Source organism: Staurois parvus, unplaced genomic scaffold, assembly GCF_062004578.1.
Source record: "Staurois parvus isolate SC_StPar_1 unplaced genomic scaffold, SC_StPar_1.0 ptg000017l, whole genome shotgun sequence".
NCBI lineage: Eukaryota > Metazoa > Chordata > Amphibia > Anura > Ranidae > Staurois > Staurois parvus.
In genome coordinates, this window is record NW_028317813.1 from 6,635,127 (window position 1) to 6,660,595 (window position 25,469).

The 25,469-nt window shown below is 41.2% G+C and overlaps 1 protein-coding gene across 4 annotated transcripts in view; it reads right to left on the reverse strand.

The window, feature by feature from the left end:
- The window catches only part of NCKAP5L (NCK associated protein 5 like), a 135,834-nt gene that overhangs the window by 20,361 nt on the left and 90,004 nt on the right, over positions 1 to 25,469 (reverse strand). For all 4 annotated transcript variants that reach the window (XM_089679282.1, XM_089679294.1, XM_089679287.1 and 1 more), the window contains 7 exons: positions 23,266 to 23,327; positions 16,277 to 16,378; positions 13,534 to 13,602; positions 11,828 to 11,866; positions 9,153 to 9,272; positions 8,223 to 8,318; positions 2,288 to 4,785 (listed from right to left, as the gene is read on the reverse strand). In XM_089679282.1, coding sequence (XP_089535408.1) covers positions 2,288 to 4,785; positions 8,223 to 8,318; positions 9,153 to 9,272; positions 11,828 to 11,866; positions 13,534 to 13,602; positions 16,277 to 16,375 — 2,921 coding nt within the window. In that variant the 5' untranslated portion in view covers positions 16,376 to 16,378; positions 23,266 to 23,327. The remainder of the gene's footprint in view (positions 1 to 2,287; positions 4,786 to 8,222; positions 8,319 to 9,152; positions 9,273 to 11,827; positions 11,867 to 13,533; positions 13,603 to 16,276; positions 16,379 to 23,265; positions 23,328 to 25,469) is intronic.

Genomic DNA, 25,469 nt, shown 5'->3' on the forward strand with positions numbered 1-25,469 from the left:
TTGAAAAATATATTATTTATTTAAAAACTGTCCTTTTCAGTTTTGGCTTTTGGCCAGGTGCACCGTACATGATGTACTGTTCATCTTCTTAGAAGATGTACTTGCTGAAATCTGCACCAAAACCAAAAAGAACCAAAAGACTTTTTGTACATGTAAACCACACATTAATGCAAGGATGTGAACTATGGCTTATTCTGCAATGCAGCAATTTAGTGTCACTTAACATGCAGTGACTTCTAAGTCTGCATGGAGAATTTACACAGCAAGTGACATTAGCTTAACTGAAAAAGCAAAGCATGGCTTGTCAGTAAAAAAGTGGGGGAGAGCCGGGACTCAATTTTAGGCTCACTGGAGAATTTGAAAATCCCCCAACCCTAAAAAGTAAAAGCAGCTTTAGGTACAGCACTACTTTAAGACCAATTGCCTGCACAAATGGTGATCTACTTACAGCGAGGAACAGAAGTATTTGAACACCCTGCAATTTTCCAAGTTCTCCCACTTAGAAATCATGGAGGGGTCTGAAATTCACATTGTAGGTACATTCCCACTCTGAGAGACAGAACTTAAAAAAAAAGAATTCAGGAAATCACATTGTATGATTTTTAAAGAATGTATTTGTCTTGCACTGCTGAATATAAGCATTTGAACACCTAAGAAACAGCAAGAATTCTGGTTCTCAAAGACCTGTTACTGTGCCTTTAAAAAGTCCACCTCTACTCCACTCATTAATCTAACTTAGTAGCACTTGTCTGAGCTCTTTAAAGACACCTGTCCACCCCACAGACAGTCAGGACGCCAACTACTACCATGGGCAAGACCAAAGAGCTGTCAAAAGAAACCAGAGACAAAATTGTGGGCCTCCACAAGGCTGGCAAGGGCTACGGGGCAATTGCCAAGCAGCTTGGTGAAAATAGATCAACTGTTGGAGCAATTGTTAGAAAATGGAAGAGGCTAAAGACGACTGTCAGTCTCCATTGGACTTGGGCTCCATGCAAGATCTCACCTCGTGGGGTATCACTGATAAGAAAGGTGAGGAATCAGCCCAGAACTACAAGGGAGGAGCTGGTCAATGACATGGAGAGAGCTGGGACCACAGTTTCAAAGGTCACTGTCGGTAGAACACTACGCCTTCATGGTTTCAAATCATGCATTGCATGGAAGATTCCCCTGCTCAAATCATCACATGTCCAGGCCCATCTGAAGTTTGCCAATGACCATCTGGATGATCCACAGTAGGCATGGGAGAAAGTCATGTGGTCAGATGAGACCAAAGTAGAACTTTCTGGTCTAAACTTTACTCGTCGTGTTTGGAGGAAAAAGGATGAGTTGCACCCCAAGAACACCATCCCTACTGTGAAGCATGGGGGTGGTAACATCATGCTTTGGGGGTGCTTTTCTGCGAAGGGGACAGGAAGACTGCACTGTATTAAGGAGAGGATGAATGGGGCCATTTATTGTGAGATTTTGAGCAACAACCTCCTTCCCTCAGTCAGACCATTGAAGATGGTTCGTGGCTGGGTCTTCCAACATGACAACGACCCGAAGCACACAGCCAGGATAACCAAGGAGTGGCTCCATAAGAAGCATATCAAGGTTCTGGAGTGGCCTAGCCAGTCTCCAAATCTAAATCCAATAGAACATCTTTGGAGGGAGCTGAAACTCTGTGTTGCTCAGCGACAGCCCCGAAACCTGACAGATCTAGAGGAGATCTGTGTGGAGGAGTGGGCCAAAATCCCTGTTGCAGTGTGTGCAAACCTGGCTAAGAACTACAGGAAACGTTTGACCTCTGTAATTGCAAACAAAGGCTTCTGTACCAATTATTAACACTGATTTTCTCAGGTGTTCAAATACTTATGTTCAGCAGTGCAAGACAAATACATTCTTTAAAAATCATACAATGTGATTTCCTGAATTTTGATTTTAAATTCTCTCTCAGAGTGGGAATGCACCTACAATGTGAATTTCAGACCCCTCCATGATTTCTAAGTGGGAGAACTTGGAAAATCGCAGGGTGTTCAAATACTTCTGCTCCACAGATTTAAGTAAAATAATCTAGTAGTATAAAGTGAGGAACAGGACAGTTAACTTTGCACATACGATATAAAATCATGTAACTGAAGTATGCATATGTAGTCTTGTGAAGCATTCATTGGGGGAGATTTACTCAAAACAGAGTGCAAAATCTGGTGCAGCTCTGCATAGAAACCAATCGCTAGGGATGCACCGATATCCTTTTTTGATCAGTGAAAGTGGGTATATATTTTATCCCTGAATGCATGACACTCACCGATTCAAAAGCTGTTGCATAAAGTTGTCTGCAGTCAAAGACCTCGGATTTTGTGCCTGGTCCACAGGCACAGGTGTACGATTTTTATCCAGAGAAAGTCCATTAATATAGGCCCTCTCTTCCTGGAGAGCTTTCCTCAGATCCTCTGCTTTTTCCATTAACATGGAGATATTTAAGCTTTCACCCTTTACATCTCTAGTCCGAGGAGAGCCTCCAGCAGCCCTGTCCCGCTTTTCCTCTTTCACTCGTCCAGTCTCTGGTCTACGGCTAAGTGCAGGCAGCTTACTTTTCTTTAGGCCAAACCAGCTGGCAATACCACTGGAATTACGCTGCTTAGGATCAGATGAAGGTGAACGATGTTGTTCCTGCAACCTTAACATGTTCTCTTTAATGCCCTTCATGACTTTTTCTTCTATAGCAGAATGCAGAGCACTTAGTGGAAGACTTTCTGTACCCTGTGGGCCTGTGCTACGAGGACAGGCATACTCTGGACATGTAGCAGCTTTCTTTCCTATACCAGCAGATTGCATCCTTTGCTTATCTTCACTAGAGGATGTAGGTTGCCGAGGACTTGGCCTCAACTCTTCACTTAGAGGTCGGGATACAAGAGGTTTGGCTGTTGCTTTACTGGGGGATTTTGCAGGTAACTTTGTAGGACTGCCATGAGGGCTGCGAGGAGATTTGCTAGGGACAGGTGGTGCTCGAGGTTGATTACGAGGTCCATGAGGAGAACCGGGTGGACAGTTTGTAGCAGTCTGCCGAGTGCGAGCTGCATCAGATTTTTGGCCATGGTACCGTGGTGGATAACTCTCAGTGGATCCAGGTTCAGGAGTCCTTAAACTACTAACAGCTAAGGATCGCTTCATTGATGGGCGGAGGTCAGGTCCATCAGTTATTACCCTAACATTCTCTGTTCCTGAAACCGTGAGCTCAGACTGTTGGCTGTCTGAACTCCTCAGTTTTCCCATTCTTTCTTTAAATGGGATATGGCCAGCAGACTCTACGGTTTTTCTGGAAGTTACAGGTTTTCTATTGAAAGCCACCTGACTATGATGATCTTCTGTACAATTTACTTGGGAATGAGCACAAAGTCCAGGGGAACAGCCAAAAGAACACACTGAACTAACCAACTTTGATGAACTCTCCAAATCTTCAACAGTTTGGTGTGCAGTGGAAAGTTCTGAATTTTTAGCAGGAACATTCTCATAATCATGAGACTTTTTGGTACAACACTGTACTGCAGATCTACTTCGTATGCTGTTGGAACTTTCAATTTGCCCTTGTCTATTGGAATCTGAATTTATTATTTCAGAAGGAGATGGTGGATCAGCATCTACTTCAGGACGAGGTATTTCGTCAGCTGCCTTTCTAGTTGGACGTGGAGAGGGAAATGCCTCATAATTATTGCTCCGACATGGAATTTTGGAGGTTTGAGTGAGCTGAGGGCTGAGCCTTAGAGAGTTTGGACTCTGTGACTTCTCCCCTGAGCCTGGAAGCTTCAAAAACTTAAGAAATTTAGCTGGAGATGGGATGTGAGGTGTTCGGGGCTCAGTGGAGGGAATAAGTGCATCTTGTGGGTCAGAAGAGGACGGATTGGGAGCCAGAGATGGGGTCTGAGAACAATCATCTTGTGACTCCTGAGATGCACTCTTGGGGGTTAATCCACCTGTGTCTCTTGGTAAACTTAGAGAGCTCCCAGTAGAAGGAGGACAAGGAGAAGCAAGTCCATCAGATGTATGTTCTGAACCCAAGGTTTTCCCTGGGGAACAAGACACAGTGTCCCCTCTGTCTGTAACTGCTGGTGATGCTCCTGACATATGCTGATTTTCTACCATATCATGAAGGCTTTTGCTATAGCATGTCAGTGAGTGAAGATGCCCAATGTGTCCCCTATTGAAACCAGTTCCATCAGAATGGCCCTCAACCGGGCCCCTTTTATCTCCTGCTCCACGGGAGCACATACAAGGTGCTAAGCCCTTTGCCAAGTCAGTTAATGGTAAACGCTGTCTGATTTCACTTATTGGAGGAGGTGGCTCTCCAATATCATCATCTGAAGAGGATGAACTTCCTTCTGCTTGACGTGTGGACTGCTGTGTTTCCTCTGCTGCCAAACCAAGGTGTTCTCCTCCACCCTCTCCAGGGCTACCTGCTGGTGGTTCTCGTTGTATTGACTTCCATTTCAGCAATTCCTCCCAACCACTTTGGGCTAAAAGCAAACAGGAAGCCCAAGGTTCATCTGCACCAAGTTCTGGAGGGGTCATGCCCTCACCATTAAGATAATCTAAGCCTTGCTCTGTTCTGATGCGCAGCCCATTCCCGCTAGATGATGGCAAGCCCCCAAGATAAGCTGAAGTGGCAGTGCAGCTTGAGCCAGACTGAGAACCTGTCGCCTCTAATCTCCGTAGAACTTCCAAGATCTGAGCCTTTTTCCTGAGGAATGGAGACATGGCATCTAAGGAGCGACAGGATGACTGGGCTCTCCCAAAGCGCTGCTTCTCCTGTTGGGAAAAAAATCAAAAATAAAAAAATTATTACTGACTTCTTATATATTCTGCATAAACCAACAGCTAGAGCTCTCTGCCATAGTTCCCTACTACATTTCTGTTAGTCTAGGAGTTTTGGTTGCTGACTGCTTTTGTTTGTTCCAGCTCCTCCTGTTGCATTTTTCATAATATGAAAATAATGCCAAAAGAAGAGCGGCCAAACTCTCATAATGGCCACATCAGGTGTGGAGCTATATGAACTCAAGTGCAAAAATCTCACCAACAGAATCCCCCAGAGATGTACAAAAATGTTAGGTAGTTTAACATTTTAGATTAGATTCTTTATTACCACTGTATGCAAAACAACAAACTCTTACATGGTAGCATGCAGTTAACACATACATACAGTGGGGCAAAAAAGTATTTAGTCAGCCACCAATTGTGCAAGTTCTCCCACTTAAAAAGATGAGAGAGGCCTGTAATTGGCATCATAGGTAGACCTCAACTATAAGAGACAAAATGAGAAAAAAAATCCAGACAATCATATTAGCTGATTTGGAAAGAACTTATTTGCAAACTATGGTGGAAAATAAGTATTTGGTCACCTACAAACAAGCAAGATTTCTGGCTCTCACAGACCTGTACCTTCTTCTATAAGAGGCTCCTCTGTCCTGCACTCATTACCTGTATCAATAGCACCTGTTTGAACTTGTTATTAGTATAAAAGTCACCTGTCCACAACCTCAGTCACACTCCAAACTCCACTATGGTGAAGACCAGAGAGCTGTCTAAGGACACCAGAAACAAAATTGTAGACCTGCACAAGGCTGGGAAGACTGAATCTGCAATAGGCAAGCAGCTTGGTGTGAACAAATCAACTGTGGGAGCAATAATTAGAAAATGGAAGACATACAAGACCACTGATAATCTCCCTCGATCTGGGGCTCCACGCAAGATCTCACCCTGTGGGGTCAAAATGATCACAAGAACGGTGAGCAAAAATCCTAGGACAACACGGGGGGACTTAGTGAATGACCTGCAGACAGCTGGGACCAACGTAACAAAGGCTACCATCAGTAACACACTACGCCGCCAGGGACTCAGATCCTGCAGTGCCAGACGTGTCCCCCTGCTTAAGCCAGTACATGTCCGGGCCCGTCTGAAGTTTGCTAGAGAGCATTTGGATGATCCAGAAGAGGATTGGGAGAATGTCATATGGTCAGATGAAACCAAAATAGAACTGTTTGGTAGAAACACAACTCGTCGTGTTTGGAGGAGAGAGAATGCTGAGTTGCATCCAAAAAATACCATACCTACTGTGAAGCATGGGGGTGGCAACGTCATGCTTTGGGGCTGTTTCTCCGCAAAGGGACCAGGACGACTGATCCATGTACAGGACAGAATGAATGGGGCCATGTACCGTGAGATTTTGAGTGCAAACCTCCTTCCATCAGCAAGGGCAATGAAGATGAAACGTGGCTGGGTCTTCCAACATGACAATGATCCCAAACATACCGCCTGGGCAACAAAGGAGTGGCTTCGTAAGAAGCATTTCAAGGTCCTGGAGTGGCCTAGCCAGTCTCCAGATCTCAACCCCATAGAAAACCTTTGGAGGGAGTTGAAAGTCCGTGTTGCCCAGCGACAGCCCCAAAACATCACTGCTCTAGAGGAGATCTGCATGGAGGAATAGGCCAACATACCAGCAACCATGTGTGCCAACCTTGTGAAGACTTACAGGAAACGTTTGACCTCTGTCATTGCCAACAAAGGATATATAACAAAGTATTGAGATGAACTTTTGATATTGACCAAATACTTATTTTCCACCATAATTTGCAAATAAATTCTTTCCAAATCAGCCAATGTGATTGTCTGGATTTTTTTTCTCATTTTGTCTCTCATAGTTGAGGTCTACCCATGATGCCAATTACAGGCCTCTCTCATCTTTTTAAGTGGGAGAACTTGCACAATTGGTGGCTGACTAAATACTTTTTTGCCCCACTGTATACACACAAATACATACATATGCATCAATATCTATACATGCATAACAAACCCATAAAATGTAAGCAATAGCCTATGCAAATGATACTAATGTGTTCTAAGTAATGCAAATATAAAAGTAAGAGAAGGGAACAGATACAATAGTTCCATATGAAAGATAAAATACAGAGTTGGATTAAAATGGTTCAAAAGGCTGGGTGTTTATCCTAAAGTGGTTGTAAAACTTTACTTTTTAATTAAAACAACAAGCATGTCATACTTACCTGCTCTGTGCAATGGTTTTGCACAAAGCAGGCCCGATTCTCCCCTTCTCAAGTCCCCCTCTGGCGCTCCTTGCCCCTCACCCCTGCTGAGAGCCCCCAGAGCAAGCTGCTTGCTCTGGGGCACACATGCATGCTCACTCCCAAGCCAGCCCTGTATGTCCATAAGATATACAGAGCTGCCCCGCCCCCCATTCCCTTCCCACTGGCTGTGATTGACAGCAGCAGGAGCCAATAGTTACCACTGCTGTGTCTCAGCCAATGAGGAGGGAGAAACCTGGAAGAGCTGATTCCAATCAGGCTCAGCAAGTATTGGGGGGGGGGGGAAACCACTGCACACTGAAGGATTTTTACCTTAATTCCGCCCTTAGAACCACTTTAATGCATTCCCAACTATTTCCCTACCCCCTCTAAACATTTACATAGCCTGTCAGGGATCCAGCGCTGTGCAGTCAAAGTTGCAGTTAACACAATAAGCAATAACTTGTTGCAATTGTTAGCAGTAAACAGTGTCTGTAATAATTGATAAATATTGATGTATAAAAGATAACTGTCACTATGGTTTGCATACTAAACACAGCAAAAGTTAAAAAGTTAATTTAAAGCAGTATTAAACCCAAACACAAAAATGTAATACATAGCCACATTAGTTTTCTCCCCCCCCCCCTTTATTTCACCTGGTGATCCAGCCAGTAACATCCTTCCTGTCTCACGGAATCTGCATTCTGTATGAAGTAGTAAAGCAGATACCCTTGGACAGCAGGCATTGTCAGTCTGGAAGGAGGGTAGTGTTAGACTAGCAGATTTAGATGGACGACTACCAAATTGAAGCTGAACTCCAGCTAATACTTTATAAAAACAGTTATAGCAAACAAATTTTCTTCTTTTTTTGGGATAAAGGTTTTACATAAATGAAAGAAACTTAACCACTGTAAACACCCCTGTCAGAGGTAAATGGTTTATCTCAACCATATAACTGCCACTTCTGCTGGACAGCTTGGTCTGTTAAAGGAAGTTGAAAAATAAACAGACTGGATCACCAGGTGTAAATAAAATTTAAAAGCCTTAAAAGCAAAGAAAAAAAAAATCTAATGCATCCACCACATCTAACATTTGGTAAATTCCTTTTTTGTTTTGGGGATTTAATACACTTCCATAAAAGAAGAGGACAATATAATATCGGTTTACCTCTCTCTGCACTGCACATTGTCCAAGTGGAAGAGACACCGGTAGCCTCTCTAGATCACCTCCCTGAGAGTCAGATACAGCCTGCAGTGGATGCAACTGGATAGGAAAGGAACAAAAGAAATATTATAATTTGACAGTATCATGATTTCAAAAGGATTTTATGTCACAACTATGACCTACACAAAAGCATTTAAAAGGTATTTTTTTTCCATGATATGTATTGGATTTTTTGTATGTTCACAAAAAAAAAAAATTCAGATTTCCGTAGTTCACAAATTCCTAAGACAACACTGTGGTACATTATATGCAGTATCTGAAAACCATTTTTATAGGCCATCTAGATCTACTACTGACTTTTTTACATACATATATATTTTTACAATATAAACAAAGGTGGTTGTATACAGCTATTTGACGAAGTTACTCAAGCAGAAAGACATAATGCACCAAAAATGTCTATCGGTATGAGCTACTTTGTGCAGACAGTGAAGAATAAATGTGTACAGCCGCCTTTTCCCATTCATGTCTATAGGTGACTGTAAGCAACTCTAAGATATCCAGGACACCAGAAATGGTCTTCATGCATAACGGGCAAATGCATTCATGTGCATGTAGCCTAATGGTGAATTATCTGAAACACAGTACTCTGAAAACACAAACCATCTGGCTTGAAAAGTATGCCTGCATTGCTACAACTGCAGTAACAGTGAGCTTTTAAAAGAAGGCTGTGTTTCTATTTAACAGAAATAACTTACTGGAATTAAAGGCAAATGACAAATCTGCATAGCAGAAAATAGTAAAAAGTTCCAGTGAGGCAAAGGTTACAATGTAGCAGGAATGGGAAGGTGATGTATCACATGATTCACCAATTCAAATCAACTCATCTACGTGTTTTGTATGTGACCCGATTCTCATGGATACAGCTCTTACCTCCGGGGATGATCCTGCGGAGCGCTGCAGCTTTTGGTGAAAGAGGTCACTTAATGCTCTGTTCTGACGCTCAAGGTCAAACACCCTCTTTTTCAATTTTATACATTCCTCCCGAAGATCCTAGCAAAAGTAAGAATTTTAAAATTATACAACAATTAAAGCTAACATAATATGGGTCTCCTATAAGCAAAGCAGGATGTTGAAATGTATCTAAAATCAGGAACAGGTAAAACAGAAAATTTGTAATTATGTGCCAACTTGGCATGCCATTAACAACAAACTAAAATTTATAAGAAGCCCTACAATTAAAGGCCAGAGAAAAAAGAATGGACTGCACCATAAAGGTGTCTAGTTTTTAAAAGCCTTGGTGTAAGGGGATCCTGGTGTGCTGTTCACACCCACACGTTTCCTGGCCTTTTCTAGAGCAGTGATCAGTATGTTGATAAGACTACAAGCTGAATTTAATGCCTAGTACACACAATGTGAATATGGAATGAATGATCATCAGTGGTTTATTTTTTTTGCATGCTAGTCTCATATCAAAAATGAATAAGTTATTAAAGTTAAGAAAATTCTCCTAAGAGAGAATGCAGCTTTGGAAGGGATGTAATGTATGGTATTGTATTTTTTTCTTTGTTTGAGTATGCGTGGTCTTGGTCACTTGATTTTTTCATACAAATACTATAGTAATTACACAAAAACGTTTGCTCTGTTCTCTTATGAGAAACATTTTCGTGCTTGTACCTTCAGATTTTTACATTAACTGCAGTGATCGGCTCTCAAAAGCTGTATACTAACAGATTATCGGACGATTGCTCCAAAAGCATTATTTTTCATTTGATTTTCTCATCGTGTGTACTTGTATAACTTCATCGCCAGATTTACGTATGAGTGTTTTGTGCCATTTTAAGTACATTTGACAGCTTAGCAACTTTAAAGATGTGCAAACCACTGCACTGAAATCTGTCTCCCATCAAAGAACCATCAAGTCTCAACAGAGACCCTCCTACCAATGCCTGAACTGGTAAATGAGTCACTGAGGGAAACAGACAAACATAAATTGGCAAACTTGGCAAGCTCTGCACTGACCATATCCTCTCTGCAGAATGTCAGATTCTGAGAAACTTTAGTACTCTACAGTGAAAGGCTGTTTGTAATGAAGAAAATAAAAGAAGGAGGAAGTAGAAATCGGATAGTATAAAAAAAATCTAGATGAAAACCATGTAAATACAGGGAAGAGGCACAAACTCCATGCTTATTTTGTTTCTGGTGGGAATGAAACCAACCAACACATTTCATTGTAATTCTGCTTTTGAACTCAAGACTGTATTACTGCAATGTTGGAGACTGACAGTAATTAGAAATAATGTATGCTGCCACTAATTGCAATGGTGCACCATTTAAACGTTACCTCCTTTACATACATTAAGTTGCCAAAGGTATTGGGACGCCTGCCTTTACAAGCACATGAACTTCAATGGCATTCCAGTCTTAGTTCATAGGGTTCAAAACGGCTTTAACAGCTTCAACTCTTCTGGGAAGGTTGTCCACAAGGTTTAGGAGTGTGTCTATGGGAATGTTTGACTATTCTTCCAGAAGCACATTTGTGAGCTCAGGCACTGATGTCGGACGAGAAGGCCTGGCTCACAGTCTAATTTATCCCAAAGGTGTTCTATCTGGTTGAGATCAGGACTCTGTGCAAGCCAGTCAAGTTCCTCCACCCCAAACTCACTCATCCATGTCTTTATGGACCTTGTTTTGTGCACTGGTGCGCAGTCATGTTGGAACAGAAGTTGGGACAACAAAGTTGGGAGCATGAAATTGTCTTGGTATGCTGACTCCTTAAGAGCTCCCTTCACTGTAACGAAGAGGCCAAGCCCAAACCCTGAAAAACAACCCCACAACATAATCTCTCCTCCAAACTTTACGCTTGGCACAATGCAGTCAGAGGAGTAACGTTCTCCTGGCAACTGCCAAACCCAGACATGTTCATTGGATTGCCAGACAGAGAAGCATGATCCATCAACTCCAGAGAACACATCTCCACTGCTCTAGAGTCCAGTGGTGGCATGCTTTACACCACTGCATCTGATGCTTTGCATTGCACTAGGTGATGTAAGGCTTCGATGCAGCTGCTCAGCCATGGAAACCCATTCCATGAAGCTCTCTACTTACTGTTGTTGTGCTAATCTGAAGGCCACACGAAGTTTGAAGGTCTTTGGCTATTGACTCTGCAGATAGTTGGCAGTTTCTGCGCACTGTGAGCTTCAGCATGCACTGACTCCGCTTTGTCATTTTACTTCGTGGCTGAGTTGCTGTTCTCAGTTGCTTCCACTTTGTTATAATAAAGCTAACTGTTGACCGTGGAATATTTAATAGCAAGGAAATTTCACGGATGGACTTATTGCACAGGTGGCAACCTATCACGGTACCACGCTTGACTTCAATGAGCTTCTTAGAGCAACCCATTCTTTCACAAATGTTTGTAGAAGCAGTCTGCATGCCTAGGTGCTTGATTTTATACACCTGAATCCAATGATTTGGAGAGGCGTCCCAATACGTTTGGTAATATAGTGTATTTTTTATCAAATATATGAAAATATTTTATCAGCAAAAAACAGTACCTAAATGAATTACCTGTTAAAAGAAAAGTAACAAGAACAGTTTATGCTTACCTTTTGATTTAAAAGTGCCTGCACAACATGGTTTGCAACCTATAAAAACAGGAAAATAGGTAAAACTGACAAAAAATGTAATTGGGCATAATTCATCACAGTCTCATCATTCAGTACATTGCACCATTGCCAAAGGATCAGAGGAATATGTTCGAGTTTGGTATAGTTCTCCTAGGCACTTGAGCAAACCATGAAGACCTGCAGTTCCAAATTCAATGAGATTTCAAAATGTATTAAATAATGACTAGAAATACAGACTGAGAGGGTAGTATAACACCACATTTTGAACCTTGTTTGTAAAGAATACATTTGTCTGAAAATAACATTTCCACCTTTAGAAACTATGAAGTTTTTCACAAAAACATTTGTAACAGTTATTTCAATTAACTCACGAGACTTCCTGTGGTATCTGTGTGACCACCTAAGCTGGCCATAGATGGTTTTAATCTAAGCCGGTTCAGCAAAGACCAGGTGAGATTCAAAGGCCGATTGTACCTAAGTTGATCCATTAATTGATTTGGGTAAAACCAGTATGTCAGATTTTTACATGCAATTATTACCAGTGACTACAGCCACCAGCAATAATTACCATATTCTTTGAAGGCTGGGAAGGTTACCCATACCTCCTGCCAATAGAACACAATTGCTCCACAGGAGGGATTCCCACATCAATATTGACTGTTGATGCGGAAATCAAGTAATTTTCTTTCCTGCAATCTGTGGTTGTAGTAATCAAAATCGCATCATCTGTGGCCTGCCTTACGCTGCAATTATAGAATAAGTTGGAAGTCTTAGAGGGCCTTAGTACCTAGTAAATCGGACCATTGCCTGGCTTTGTTATGAGTTCAATGAAAAATTACATACACCAATTTGTTAACAGATTGCCTCAAAAACCCTTAACTGACCAGTGGTGACCTACTACCTCACCACTACATCACGGCAGAGAAAAACATATTCGCATTATTACATGCTTCAGTGGTAGTTTTTTCAGAATCAACTTTAGCACAGCACAAACACCTGGTACAAAGTTAAGAGCCTCTGAAATCTCAGCCAATCAGAACACCGAGGAACCCATGCAATTAAACAGATATCCTTACCAATCCTACTCTATTTGAATGTTTAAATCTCTGGCACAAAGTAAGAAAAAATTACTTTCAAATACAGCTTAAGACTATAGAGATTTCAAAGCCAATATCCCCAAGTTAGTTTAAGCTGTTCTTTAACACAACGTCATAGGACAGCCTTGTGCTCAACTAAAGTCTTAGGAGCCGTGTGCCCAGTTATGTGTATTAGGTCTTATCTTCAGGATTCGAATACCGAATGAGATTTCTGGCATTCCACATGGGTGACACAATAATTGAAGCCAGCCGTGGGCTGTAAAATATTTGCATTCCCGCAGCTGTCTGGAGCACACTGCTATTTCAGTGTCTAACCTCTTATTGAGGCATGGACAAGTGTGTTTCATAGACAGTCCATTGTATTTAATAGCCCCCCCCCCCCCCAAGCTGCCTTCAGTACTGGGTTCATATTACACACAAAACCGTAATGGGCAGTTCCGATCACATAAAAATCTAAATAAAAAAAAAAAATTATCTTCCAGTTCCGAAGTATGATGCTTCCCAGTCACATGGATAGCAATCATATTATAGATATTACTACAGCAAGCAGTTTATAGTCTTCACAAACCATACAACAATCCAACGTACCTCATCAAGGCAACGTTCATATGTTTCCCTCTGAGTTTCATTGGCTTGGGCAAGAGCAGAGTTTTCAGCCTGCAAGATACATTCAAAAAAAAATTACAACTTACAGCAGAATTATCCTTCTATGAGTAATAATTCTAATAATCCCTGATATACATAAAGGAGTCAAATAGGGTGCAGAAGGAGTGCAGCTTTCCCCGGGCTTTAAAGCTAGATGAGGTCCAGATTCATACTCCTATTGCTTCCTCTGGAGAAAAGATGTATATAGACGACCCCTCCACACCTTGTGCTGTCAACTGTGAAGCTGTCTCCAGCTCATAACTTTTTAATTACAGATGACCTGCACCTTGCAACCTTTGATCTAACTTAGACTCAGCCTGGTTTAAACATTATCATGCAATACTATGCAATGTCGATACTGTGGCATGTTATAGCTTGAGCGATGAAGTAATTTGCTGTAACTGGATTGGATTTCAGTGACATGATCACCTTTGTGTTGGGAGCAAAAACTGGGAAGCACGGTGGTTTAGTGATTAGCATTTTTGTCTTACATCACTAGGGTCCTTGGTTCTAATCCAGACGAATACACTATCTGCATGGAATTTGCATGTTTTCCCTGTGCTTGGGTGGGCTTCCTCTGGGTACCCCAGTTTCTTCTCCCGCTCCAAAGACATGCTGGTAGGTTCAATTACAACAGAGTACAATTGGTCATAGTATGATATTCCATTGAGTATGTCCAAGATTATTATTATACAGTATTTAAATAGCGGTAAAAGGTTTGCTCAGCGCTGTAAATTATAGTGGGGGACAGAACATGAGACAATACAATAACAAAACAAAACACGAGGGGGTCAAGGGCCCTGCTCTTTCGAGCTTACAATCTAGGAAGATGGCTGCTTCATTTACTATCTGCCTCAACATCATTCTGAAAAGTTCTTTGAGTCCCCAGGAAGAGAAGAGTTATAGAAATATAGATTAATAATATGATGCAGTCTTAATTTAGAGCGTTTGTAAACCATAACAATGAGATTCTCTTACGTGATCCCTCTTGATCTATTAAGTATATCACAGAAAGGGTTTGTTATATCAGTTCCAAAAAAAATACCTGTTGATCCTACCAGAAATCTTGTGAGCTGCCTGTGCACAAGGAGGCGTTATGTACATATGGAAGAGAATAAATGAGAAGTCTGTGTTCTTTGTAATACATTAGAAATGAAGTACATAGGGCTGAAACCACGTTTAGGTGCTTCAGAATTCAGAGCTGTGCTTTTGTACCAAAGAGTTATTTTTCTGCACTTCCATGGTATATCTAAGGCTTTGGAAATTCTTTTGTACCCTTCTCCTGACTGATACCTTTTAACAATGAGATCCCTCTGATACTTTGGAAGCTCTCTGCGGACCATGGCTTTCGCTGTAGGATATGACTAAGAAAATGTCAGGAAAAACCTACTAGAACAGCTAAACTTTATTTGGGGTTAATCAGAGGCACTTTGAATGATGGCAGGTGTGTACTGACTCCTACTTAACATGATTTTGAATGTGATTGTTTAATTCTGAACACAGCTACATCTCCAGTTATAAAAAAGAGTGTGCACACTTATGCAACCACATTAATTTTGTTTTTTATGTTAACCCCCCCCCCCCAAAAAAAGAAAAAAAAATGATTTCAGTTTGTTTTCTTCAGTTGAGTTGTACAGTTTATAGGTCACATTAAAATGTGGAATAAGTTCTGAAATTATTTATCTTTGTCCAATTTTGTAAAATCACAGAAATCTTGCATTTTAACATGGGTGCGTGTAGACGTTTTATATCCACTGTGTGTGTATTATATATATATATATATATATATATATATATATATATATATATATCGATATAGATATATCTATATCTATATCTATCTATCTATCTCCTTGACTTGCACTTTACAGCAATAAAAAAAGTAATGGATTTGGACCCTTTATCAACAGAGTCCTAGGGAATCTGTTCTAAGGAGTGCAGATTTCTCCAAATAAGGAGGTTTAGCAGGGCTTACAGGATTAGCAGGGCATTATACAATTACAGTTTTTCCTTTAAAAGATCAATTTTTTTGTAACATCTACTTTTTTCTAAATGTATAATTTCTAGGGAATGATTCCCAAGTCCTATACCATGTTTTTACCTACCTCACCAATCAGTGGAGAGAAATAATTGGCAGATGGAGGTCCAATTGCTAAACAGCAGCAGGGATGCTCTTGATACTCCAAATAAAAGGAAATCATCACAATTAACCCCCTGACTTTTCTATTTATTCCAATTTCAAATTGGCAGTAGAGACTCTTGCTGTGACTAAACCAATATGGAGGTAGCAAGGTGGCTGCAGAGTACACATATGACCCCTTACTCACTGAAAATCATTAATACAGATTCATTCTTTCATATCATCAAAATGCACAGCTAACGGAACCCTTTTAGTCGACATGTATATGAAGCAGATAATTGAAGAACAATTTGGTGGTATAAAACAGCGATCAGCTTTGAGACATTTTTATTGCACCTGTTTACCAGCGACTCAGCATATGTACAGCTTTTTATCATTATTGACTCTCAAAGTGTTCAATGACATTTAGTAAATGGAGGTTTGTCGTTTTTTCCCCCCAAATAAAAATCTGGCTGCTCTAAAAATCACCTCATTTCATTAAGGGAAGCTGCCATAAATTCCCATAGTTTGTTTACAAGGGAATACATATATTAGCATTTGTCTCACCTCAAGCTCTCGTAATCTTTCCAGAAGCTCCTGTATGACTAGTGGCTCAGACACCCCTCCACTAATAAGCCGGATTTCGTCCTCCACCTCCGACGTCATTCTCTGAAAGTAGGAATACACCCAAGCTTAGTATTGACTGACATTTGACATATGGCCAACACAATACAATGTGCCCGACTCCAAAACATAGGCAACAAAACACAAGAGACATTTAATAGTGACACGAATAGAAAACAATGGACGCACATCCATGAGGGCACAGACACATATTTGAATCTAAGAATACCAAAGACTAAACAAGGTCTTGTGTCTTCAGTGGGATATGAACTTCCTCCCAGCTGCAGACTTATTCAAGTAGGAACAGTCTTACCAGCAGACAATAATGATAGTTGAAGTAATTTGAGCAATGGCAACAAACAGAACTCACATCAGAAAGCACCTACAGAGCCTTCAAAGAAACCTGCACGGAGAAGTAAATACAGTTTACCACTCCTGCTGATATTGATATTTTCCTGACTGTCACATGCTGGCCGTAGACAGATCGGAATACAGCCAGTTGGAGGGACCGGTCAAATTCTGATCACTGTGTGGCTCTCTCTTTGCAACAGAAGTCAATCATCAGATTGATTTCTGTCAAACAGAAAAGTCAGAAAGCTCTTGCTGGTCAGTGGCTGCCAGAATACAAATATCCCAGAAGAGGGCAATTCCTCAATCCACCTTGCTTGTTGCTGTGTGGATGGAGTAATTGGTTTGATTTTTGTTTGTTCAGCCTACTGGCTAAACAAAAAAACAAAAATTCTAACCATCTATGGCCAGCTTGATTTACTGGCCTCAATATTTGGGTACTCAATGACACAAAAAAAGAGCATAGAGATTTGAGTTTTAACTTCATTGAATGCATACTTGTTTTGTTAGCAGTCAATGAATTTAATGACTCAAAAGGCACAAAAAGACTAATACCGCCAAACAACTAGTATTTCCTGAAGGTCAACAATGGCAGGTTACAGACCTACAGTATCTCAGTACAAACTTTCTTTAACCCTATGTTCACACCTAAGCGTTTTCTGCAGCGTTTTGCAGAAGCACGGTACAGTCCATTTAACATGATTTCCTATGCGACTTGTTCACATCTGTGCATTTTCACCCGGTGCAGTTTTTGGAAATGGTAAGGGACTTTTTTGAAAGTAAAAAGTTGCATTTTTGGTTCTGTAAACTTCAATGAAAATACTGCAGAAAAGTTTGCGCTGCATTTTTAATCTACCTAGCAACAAGAAAAAGGTTTAAAAAATGAAAAAAAAAAAAAAAAAAAACACTGCAAAAACGCATCAAAAATGCAGGTGCAACCTGCATAGGTGTGAACCTAATCTAATAGTGGGTAAACAATTTTGTACTAAACACAACTACAAATTGCATGAATGTAGTATTTTTTAAAAGAGAAGTTTACCTTTTAACAAAAAAACAATAAATGCTTTTTTTTTGCAGGTAAAAAATGTGCATTCATTATATATTTTGTTTCTTGAGCCTGTAAAACATTGCACCAGTGTTCAGCAGATTGCTGGTGCCATGCCATGTCTTCTGCAGACCTGTCAGTGTACTTGTGTGCCCGTACACCTCGTATGGGAAAGCAGATACTTACTGACAGTAAGACTCACAGCGCTTCCACAGTGCATTGGTAGTTCATTGAGAACCACAGGCCACAACTGCAACTTGTAGTGTCCTCGTTCACAGAACACCGTGAATGTGTGACACGGCCAGGTGGGTGGAGCCCCCCACGGCCATTTTTTTTTAAAATTGTGACAGCTAGTGAGAGGGAGAAGATCCCCCTCACTAGCTGTCACAATGGGGATTTGGGGGGGTTTGGCCAGTCTATTCATAACATGTTGCTTATTACTCCCTGAATATTGGTGCAACATGTCATATGCTACAAATAGTTAACTTATACTTTATACTAGGTTTGCTTGTTACCATGGCAGCACCAGGATGTTAGGGTGATCCTTAAAGGAAATCTATTGTCACGGCTTATACATTCATTTTATACCATCAACATTGTGATAGCAATGCAAGCAATCAATATTTTTAACAATCAAATTTAAGACTACTACCATTACCAGTGCTTTTTATCCAGTATTTTTTTAGCTTAAAAAAGCTAGTGTGCATGTAGGCTTATAGTTCTATAAATATTTGTTCATAAATTGAAAAATAAAAACATAGCATATTCTTCAACAGATAGCAGCTAGCCTGTAACCAAAAAAAACAAAAAAATAAAATCTTTAAAACTTAAGTTTAAGTGTGCATCATTTTTGCATAGTCACATATTGGTCCAGATTGTATGTATGTATGTATGTACAGGGTGCAGCAACATAACTTCCTTTTTTCAAAACGCAATAAAACCCATTTTATGAATCAGAATTGTTTTTATTGTCTTTAATAATGTAGGTACATATCTAAAGTTCTGTTTTACACAGTTTTGAAAATCATAATCAGGTAGGTGATGCCCCCCATTGTCCATACACTGAATAAGCCGATTTCTGGCGTTTTTCATGACCCTTACCAGCATAGCAGCGGGTATGTTGGCAATTTCTGCGCGGATGTTGGCCTTCAGGTCTTGTAGGGTCCTTGGACGGTTTACATAAATGCAGGATTTCAAAAAACCCCACAAAAAAAAAAAAAGTCGCAAGGGGCCAAATTGGGGGAGCGGACTGGCCACTCCAAATCGCCCCTTATTGAGATGAGGCGCTCCGGGAAGTGTTCCCTTAAAACAGCCATTGATGCTCTTGAAGTGTGAGCCGTTGCTCTGTCCTGTTGGAACCAAATGTCCCCTAAGTCCAATTCATCAAGTCATGGAAAAACAAATTCCTCCAACATGTTCACATACCGGTCTGAATTCACTTATTCAGTGTATGGACAATGGGGGGGGGCGTCACTACCTGATATGATTTTCAAAACTGTGTAAAACAGAACTTTAGACATGTACCTACATTATTAAAGACAATAAAAACAATTCTGATTCATAAAATGGGTTTTATTGCGTTTTGAAAAAAGGAAGTTATGTTGCTGCACCCTGTATGTATCATACCTGCAAAATCCCCATAGAAGGTGGAAATCACCGTAGTAGGCACTGCTACTACAGTAATTGCTGCTGGCTGCCAGGTCCTGTGCCAAGCAGCTACCCTGATGCTTAGTGAGCACAAGAATTTGCTTGCTCAGTGCGACCACCATTCAAAGAACGCTTACATTTTCTCAATGAATGCGAAGTATTCTCTGACTGATGAGATGGAGCAGTGAATTGGTGACTTAATCTCCACCTCGTCCACCAGAGTTCCCACTAATACACAGCAGCCATGGGGTTGTGGGGAGTTTTGGGATGAGCAGAACCTGATGGGGAACTCAAGACTAGTTCCTCAGTGGGTCTGGTTCTCATGTAAATGACAGTGGGTGGCTGAAGGCAGATCCCATAACCATTATTCAGTCCAATATCTGTTCTGGAATCTGTCTGCCACCATCTGCTGTCAATCACAAGTCAGGTGGACCTGATGGGGAACTAGTCTCAGCACCCTCATCAGGCTTTGTCCACTGTCCAAGTTCAGCCCTGCATTTATGGTTGCTAGGACACTGGCAGTCTGCATCCAAGCAACCAATAAAGCAAATACACAATAAAAAGAACACCTCCCCCGATAACTTGTATTTCTGTCTGTATACCAACTTTAAGTTGGTCCTAATTACCTCTGGTTTTGTAGTCTACGAGCTGAAGGTAGTTCTTGGATTTGCAGCAGCATAGAGACATATTGTGAAAGTAACACAAATCACTACATGAATCTGTTGAAAATGTCAAAATGGTTACCAAAATGGCTGCAAGGCTTTCAGGAATTTGCTGCAGTACATTTTAATGGAACTGCCAAGAAAGCATTCTAAATGCTTTATTGTATTCCCCTCATGATTGGCAAAAAATATAGTTGCGTGCTAACTATACTAACGTTACACATTATAGTATTAAGTCATATGACCTCAGTGCTGTGAGGATCTACGGTTATCTTCAGTACTTAGAAAACCATGTGAATTTGGTTAAGTCAGTTCTTTGGATCAGCAGTTCACTATAGCGTGTACATTTAAGGATTATGTACATTTAGGTTGCATCAGATAGTTCGTTGTACGTCTGGCAGAAATATTTGCTGTTCCGTCATTTATAGTCTACGCTGCTCTGTACTAAAGCCGAACTTGAGGCATATAGCCAATACACAGATTAAATAAATACATGAGAACTATTTTATATGCCAAATGATTTAGATTTTAAACCATCTAGTTCTGACTTCTCTACTGAAGTAACAGTGCTAGGTCTTGAATGAACAGTGAAGGAGAAGCAGCAATCTCACCTCTTGTCCATCCATAGATGGATGGAAAATCAGCCAGTTCAGCAGAGACTGGCTGAACTTTGATCTATTTATGGCTGTTCCAATTCATAAGAAGTCAGTCTAATGCTCTACTTCTCACAAATGGGATTGCTGAAAAATTTTGTTTGGTCAACGCTGCAGCCAATTGGCCGCAACGCTGGTAAGTGTATTCTGACAGTGGAGGAGTCCCCGCTGTCAGAATACAATAACACAGCAGGGAGGTTTCATCTATCTACCTCACTTGTGTGGATTGGGAAATCCATTCAGCCTACTGGCTGACCCATGTATGCCATGCTTTTTTCCTCCTGCCAGCCTGTTCCATCCATGCTGGTATATGAGCAGTGCAGGGCACCTAATTGCCTGCTAGACCTGCTACTACCTCTCCCAAACTGAATTGCAGGTACTTCTATTAAATTCAGTTTAATTTTTTAAAAAGCATACTTTTTATGTAATGAACACATACATGCAAGAACTGGTGTTTTTTTTTCCTATCTGCCTTAACCTTTACATATAATTTTATAGTTTGTATCCTAAAGCCTTAAAACAGATCTTGCACAAATTACAATAAAGCTCTTTAATATATGTATTATGTTCTGATGTATAGTACCTAGTCACTAACACTACATGCCTCTGCAGTAACATCAATGAACTGATAAAACAGGCCAATACTAGCAGACTGGCATACTTGTCATGTGATGCATAGGGTTGACAATCTCACATCCAACCCAAGGCTGGACATAGAAATCCATGTCTCTGATGTCCCAGTAGATTTTAGTGGTAGCGAGGACAACAACGTTAAATACTTTCTCTTTGAACTCCCTGGGTTTACAAACCAGAAAGTTGCACCCACAATAATGGTTAAAATGGATGATATAATAATTGGAGAAATGAAAGCCCTTCACAAAGAGGATAACAACCAGTGAAGTTTCATTTAATTTTATTTTTTGTGAATTAAGCAAGGAAAGGGATTGACCAATATGGTCAGGTTTTGGACTGCTGTGGAGAACCTTTGTTCCTCTTCACATGATATAAGATTGTCCAATATCTTTGCAAGGTTTTGGACAAATGTGACATGTTAGTTGTCCATCCTGACAAGTGTATGCACAGGTTTTTGATGTGCTGAATTAGCCATTTTCAGATTGTCAGGCTTAGTTTGACAATTTGCAGTGATTTATAGCAATGAACATTTTTTACCTGATCTTTTATAAACTAAAATCTACAAGGTTGCAATGATTTACTAAACTTTGCAAGCTTTATTGAAGATATTTACAGGTTTCATTCCATCACATATCCAGAAAATAAGAGAATTATTCCTCATTTTAGGACAGTGGATGAAACCATACAAATAATTTCTTCTGTTCTAAGAAAGTGCTAGAGTGCTATACAGGGCCGAGCTGCTAATGAGTCCAATTGAAGCAGTGTTCATGGAGCAATGGTGGAGGAAGCAATGAGGCCGAAGGCTCAATACCAGACTCTCCTTCCTCAGTGGACATTGAGCCTGGTAAAGCACAGGCTCAGCATTAATGGGTTTGTTGCATGGCTGCTGCACATAGCACACAGGCAGGCACAGTGGCCAAGCTCCTTCAAAGACACAGAGCCTGCTAAAGCCCCCATGCGCACAGGCCATCCAGCTGCAGGGTACCCAGGAGGGACAGCACACCGATGTTTAGGTCCTGTGTTCAGGGACAAAGGTCGGGCTAGATGGCCCCGTGTGCCTAACCATACTGGTTTATTGTCACTGTGGACAGTGCTGCCAACCACTTTACTTGCCTATGACAAGGTCAGCGGCAGAAATTCTGCTCAGTGACACTTTGCCTGCACTTTTACATAATGTTATAAAAGACAGTTTGCGATCACGCAGTGGCCTTTCTTTAGACTTGAGTCCAACCCTGATCCTGCACATGATTCTGCCCCAGAGGACAAGGAGACCATTCACGGTTGGGGCTCTGGAATGCAGAACACCTGCGTTCTGGAACCTTGTTCCTGAATTGACAGCGGCCTAAACCCAGTTACCGATCAGTAGTGTTCAGCCCTATCCAGCTACAGCCTGCCATAGACTGACAAGTTTCCTGAAGCAGGGTTGAACGCTGCAGCACATGATCCTCCAGGGAGCACTAAAGCATGGGGATGGATGCACTGCAACTGGTTGGCACCGTGTGCAAGGAACCCTAATCAGTTCACTTTCCTGGTCACAAGATGTGCGAGAGGTAGAAATGGTTTTGTTTGCATAGTCTTGAGGTTTAGGGCTAATTCACACCAATAGGTTTTTAATATTACAACAGCAAAAGCACTTTTTTTTTTCTTGCATAGAGACATTTATATACTGTACATTTAGCTATTAAAAACATGGTTCTGACATGCAAACAGATATCATCTCACTTTAGTGACAAATAAGTGACTAGACTTCCCCCATCTGGTTTTAAGGATTATGGAGATTAGGCAATTCCCAGAATGCACAGTGTTTTGTATGGAATGTACATCTGGGTGGGAGGGGCCTATGTGGAGCCAGAGAGAGACTAACAGCAAGAAACAGGTCACCCGTATATTCTCGAGCACAAAACATCTGGGGACAGAGAAACAAACCTTTCCTATTGATCTCACCTCATTTGTGATCTCATACCCAAGAGCTTGGCGAGCACAGGGTCCACAGCATGTCACTCCACCTACGAAAAAAAAGATCAAACAGTTATTGAACCATCAAACAATATTACGCGTTGCCTAACCTTATAACCTGGTGCCTCAACTTCAATTAGATTGCAAGCTCCTTTCCTCTGATCTTCAGGGAGAGCTCACATGCGTTGTTGGTACCGTACCATTAAGGCAGAAGCCAGAGGTCTAACCCTGGACAAATACTCCCTGGAGACCATAATCACATCTGTTAGGCAGTTGTTTCTGACCTCTTTAATGATATGTGTTTTTAAGCTCTCTGCACGGCACAATGCACACCGCATTAGAGATCTGTGCTTCTAGGCCATTCAGTAATTAAGTGTTTGACTCTGTATAATGTATAATAACCTGATCAGCACAGCACTGCTGCTTACCTCCTATTACCCTTGCATTCAGAGAGGACACTGCAGGCAGGGACTGGCCACAACACAAAGTGACGGCACATTTAAATCCACTTATGAACTGCTTTTCACTGCAACCGATAGCTAAACTGGCAGAACATCATGTTCAATACAATATACTCAAGCACATAAGTATTTCATCATATATTTTTTTTCTGCATGATCCCTGACAGATTTCCTCTGTCCTCCACTATCTCTTCTGATAAAAACCCAAGTATGGACAACTCCCAGGTTTAGTACATTAGGCAGATCTCTCTCAAGCAAACCATGAGAATACAGTTGTGGCCAAAATTATTCAACCCCCACTGAAATTGAGTGTTTTGGCCAGTTTGACATTGCTTTTGATCATTCAGTCATCTTGCTTACATTTACATTAAAGAGGCACTTGTAGGTCAGACAAATATAACATAACAGTTATAATGAAATAACCACAAATGTCTTTTCTGTGCTCACAGCATTATCAGTTTTATTCAACCCCCAAGTGACATTCAATCTTAGTACTTAGTACAGCATCCTTTTACAGTTATAACAGCTTTTAAACGTGAAGCATAGCTTGACACAAGTGTCTTGCAGCGATCTACGGGTATCTTCGCCCATTCTTCATGGGCAAAGGCCTCCAGTTCAGTCACATTCTTAGGCTTGCGCACTGCAACTGCTTTCTTTAAGTCCCACCAGAGGTTCTCAATCGGATTTAAGTCTGGTGACTGCGATGGCCACTCCAAAATGTTCCAGCCTTTCCTCTGCAACCATGCTCTAGTGGACTTGGAGGTATGCTTGGGATCATTGTCCTGTTGAAAGGTCCAACGTCTCCCAAGCCTCAGGTGTGTGACGGACTGCATCACGTTTCCATCCAATATCTCCTGGTACTGAAGAGAATTCATGGTACCTTGCACACGCTGAAGCTTCCCTGTACCTGCAGAAGCAAAACAGCCCCAAAGCATGATTGACCCTCCACCATGCTTCACAGTAGGCAAGGTGTTCTTTTCATCATAGGCCTTGTTCTTCCTCCTCCAAACATAGCGTTGATCCATGGGCCCAAACAGTTCTAATTTTGTTTCATCAGTCCACAGAACACTATCCCACAACTTTTGTGGTTTGTCCACATGGCTTTTGGCATACTGCAGTCGACTCTTCTTATTCTTTGGAGACAGCAAGGGGGTACGCCTGGGAGTTCTGGCACGGAGGCCTTCATTACGCAGTGTGCGTCTTATTGTCTGGGCTGAAACTTCTGTACCCACATCTGACAAATCTTTTCTCAGTTCCTCAGCAGTCACACGGGGACTTCTCTCCACTCTACGCTTCAGGTAGCGCACAGCAGTCGAAGTCAGCATCTTCTTTCTGCCACGACCAGGTAGCGTTTCAACAGTGCCCTTTGCCTTGAATTTGCGAATGATGCTTCCTAAGGTGTCTCTTGGTATGTTTAACATCTTTGCAATCTTCTTATAGCCATTGCCCTTCCTGTGAAGAGAAATCACCTCTTCTCTTGTCTTCCTGGACCATTCTCTTGCCTTCACCATGTTTGTAACCACACCAGTAAATGTCTAGAAGGAGCTGAGTATCACAGTCATTTTAAAGCTGCCTAATTGGTGCTTATTATGCTTGATTGCTGCTCGGTGACATCCACAGGTGTTTTCAATACCTGATGGAAAGCACCTGTATGAACCTCTGTTCTTCAGAGTGGTAGTCTTTAAGGGGTTGAATAATTGTGGCAATGAAGAAACCACATAAGAACCATTT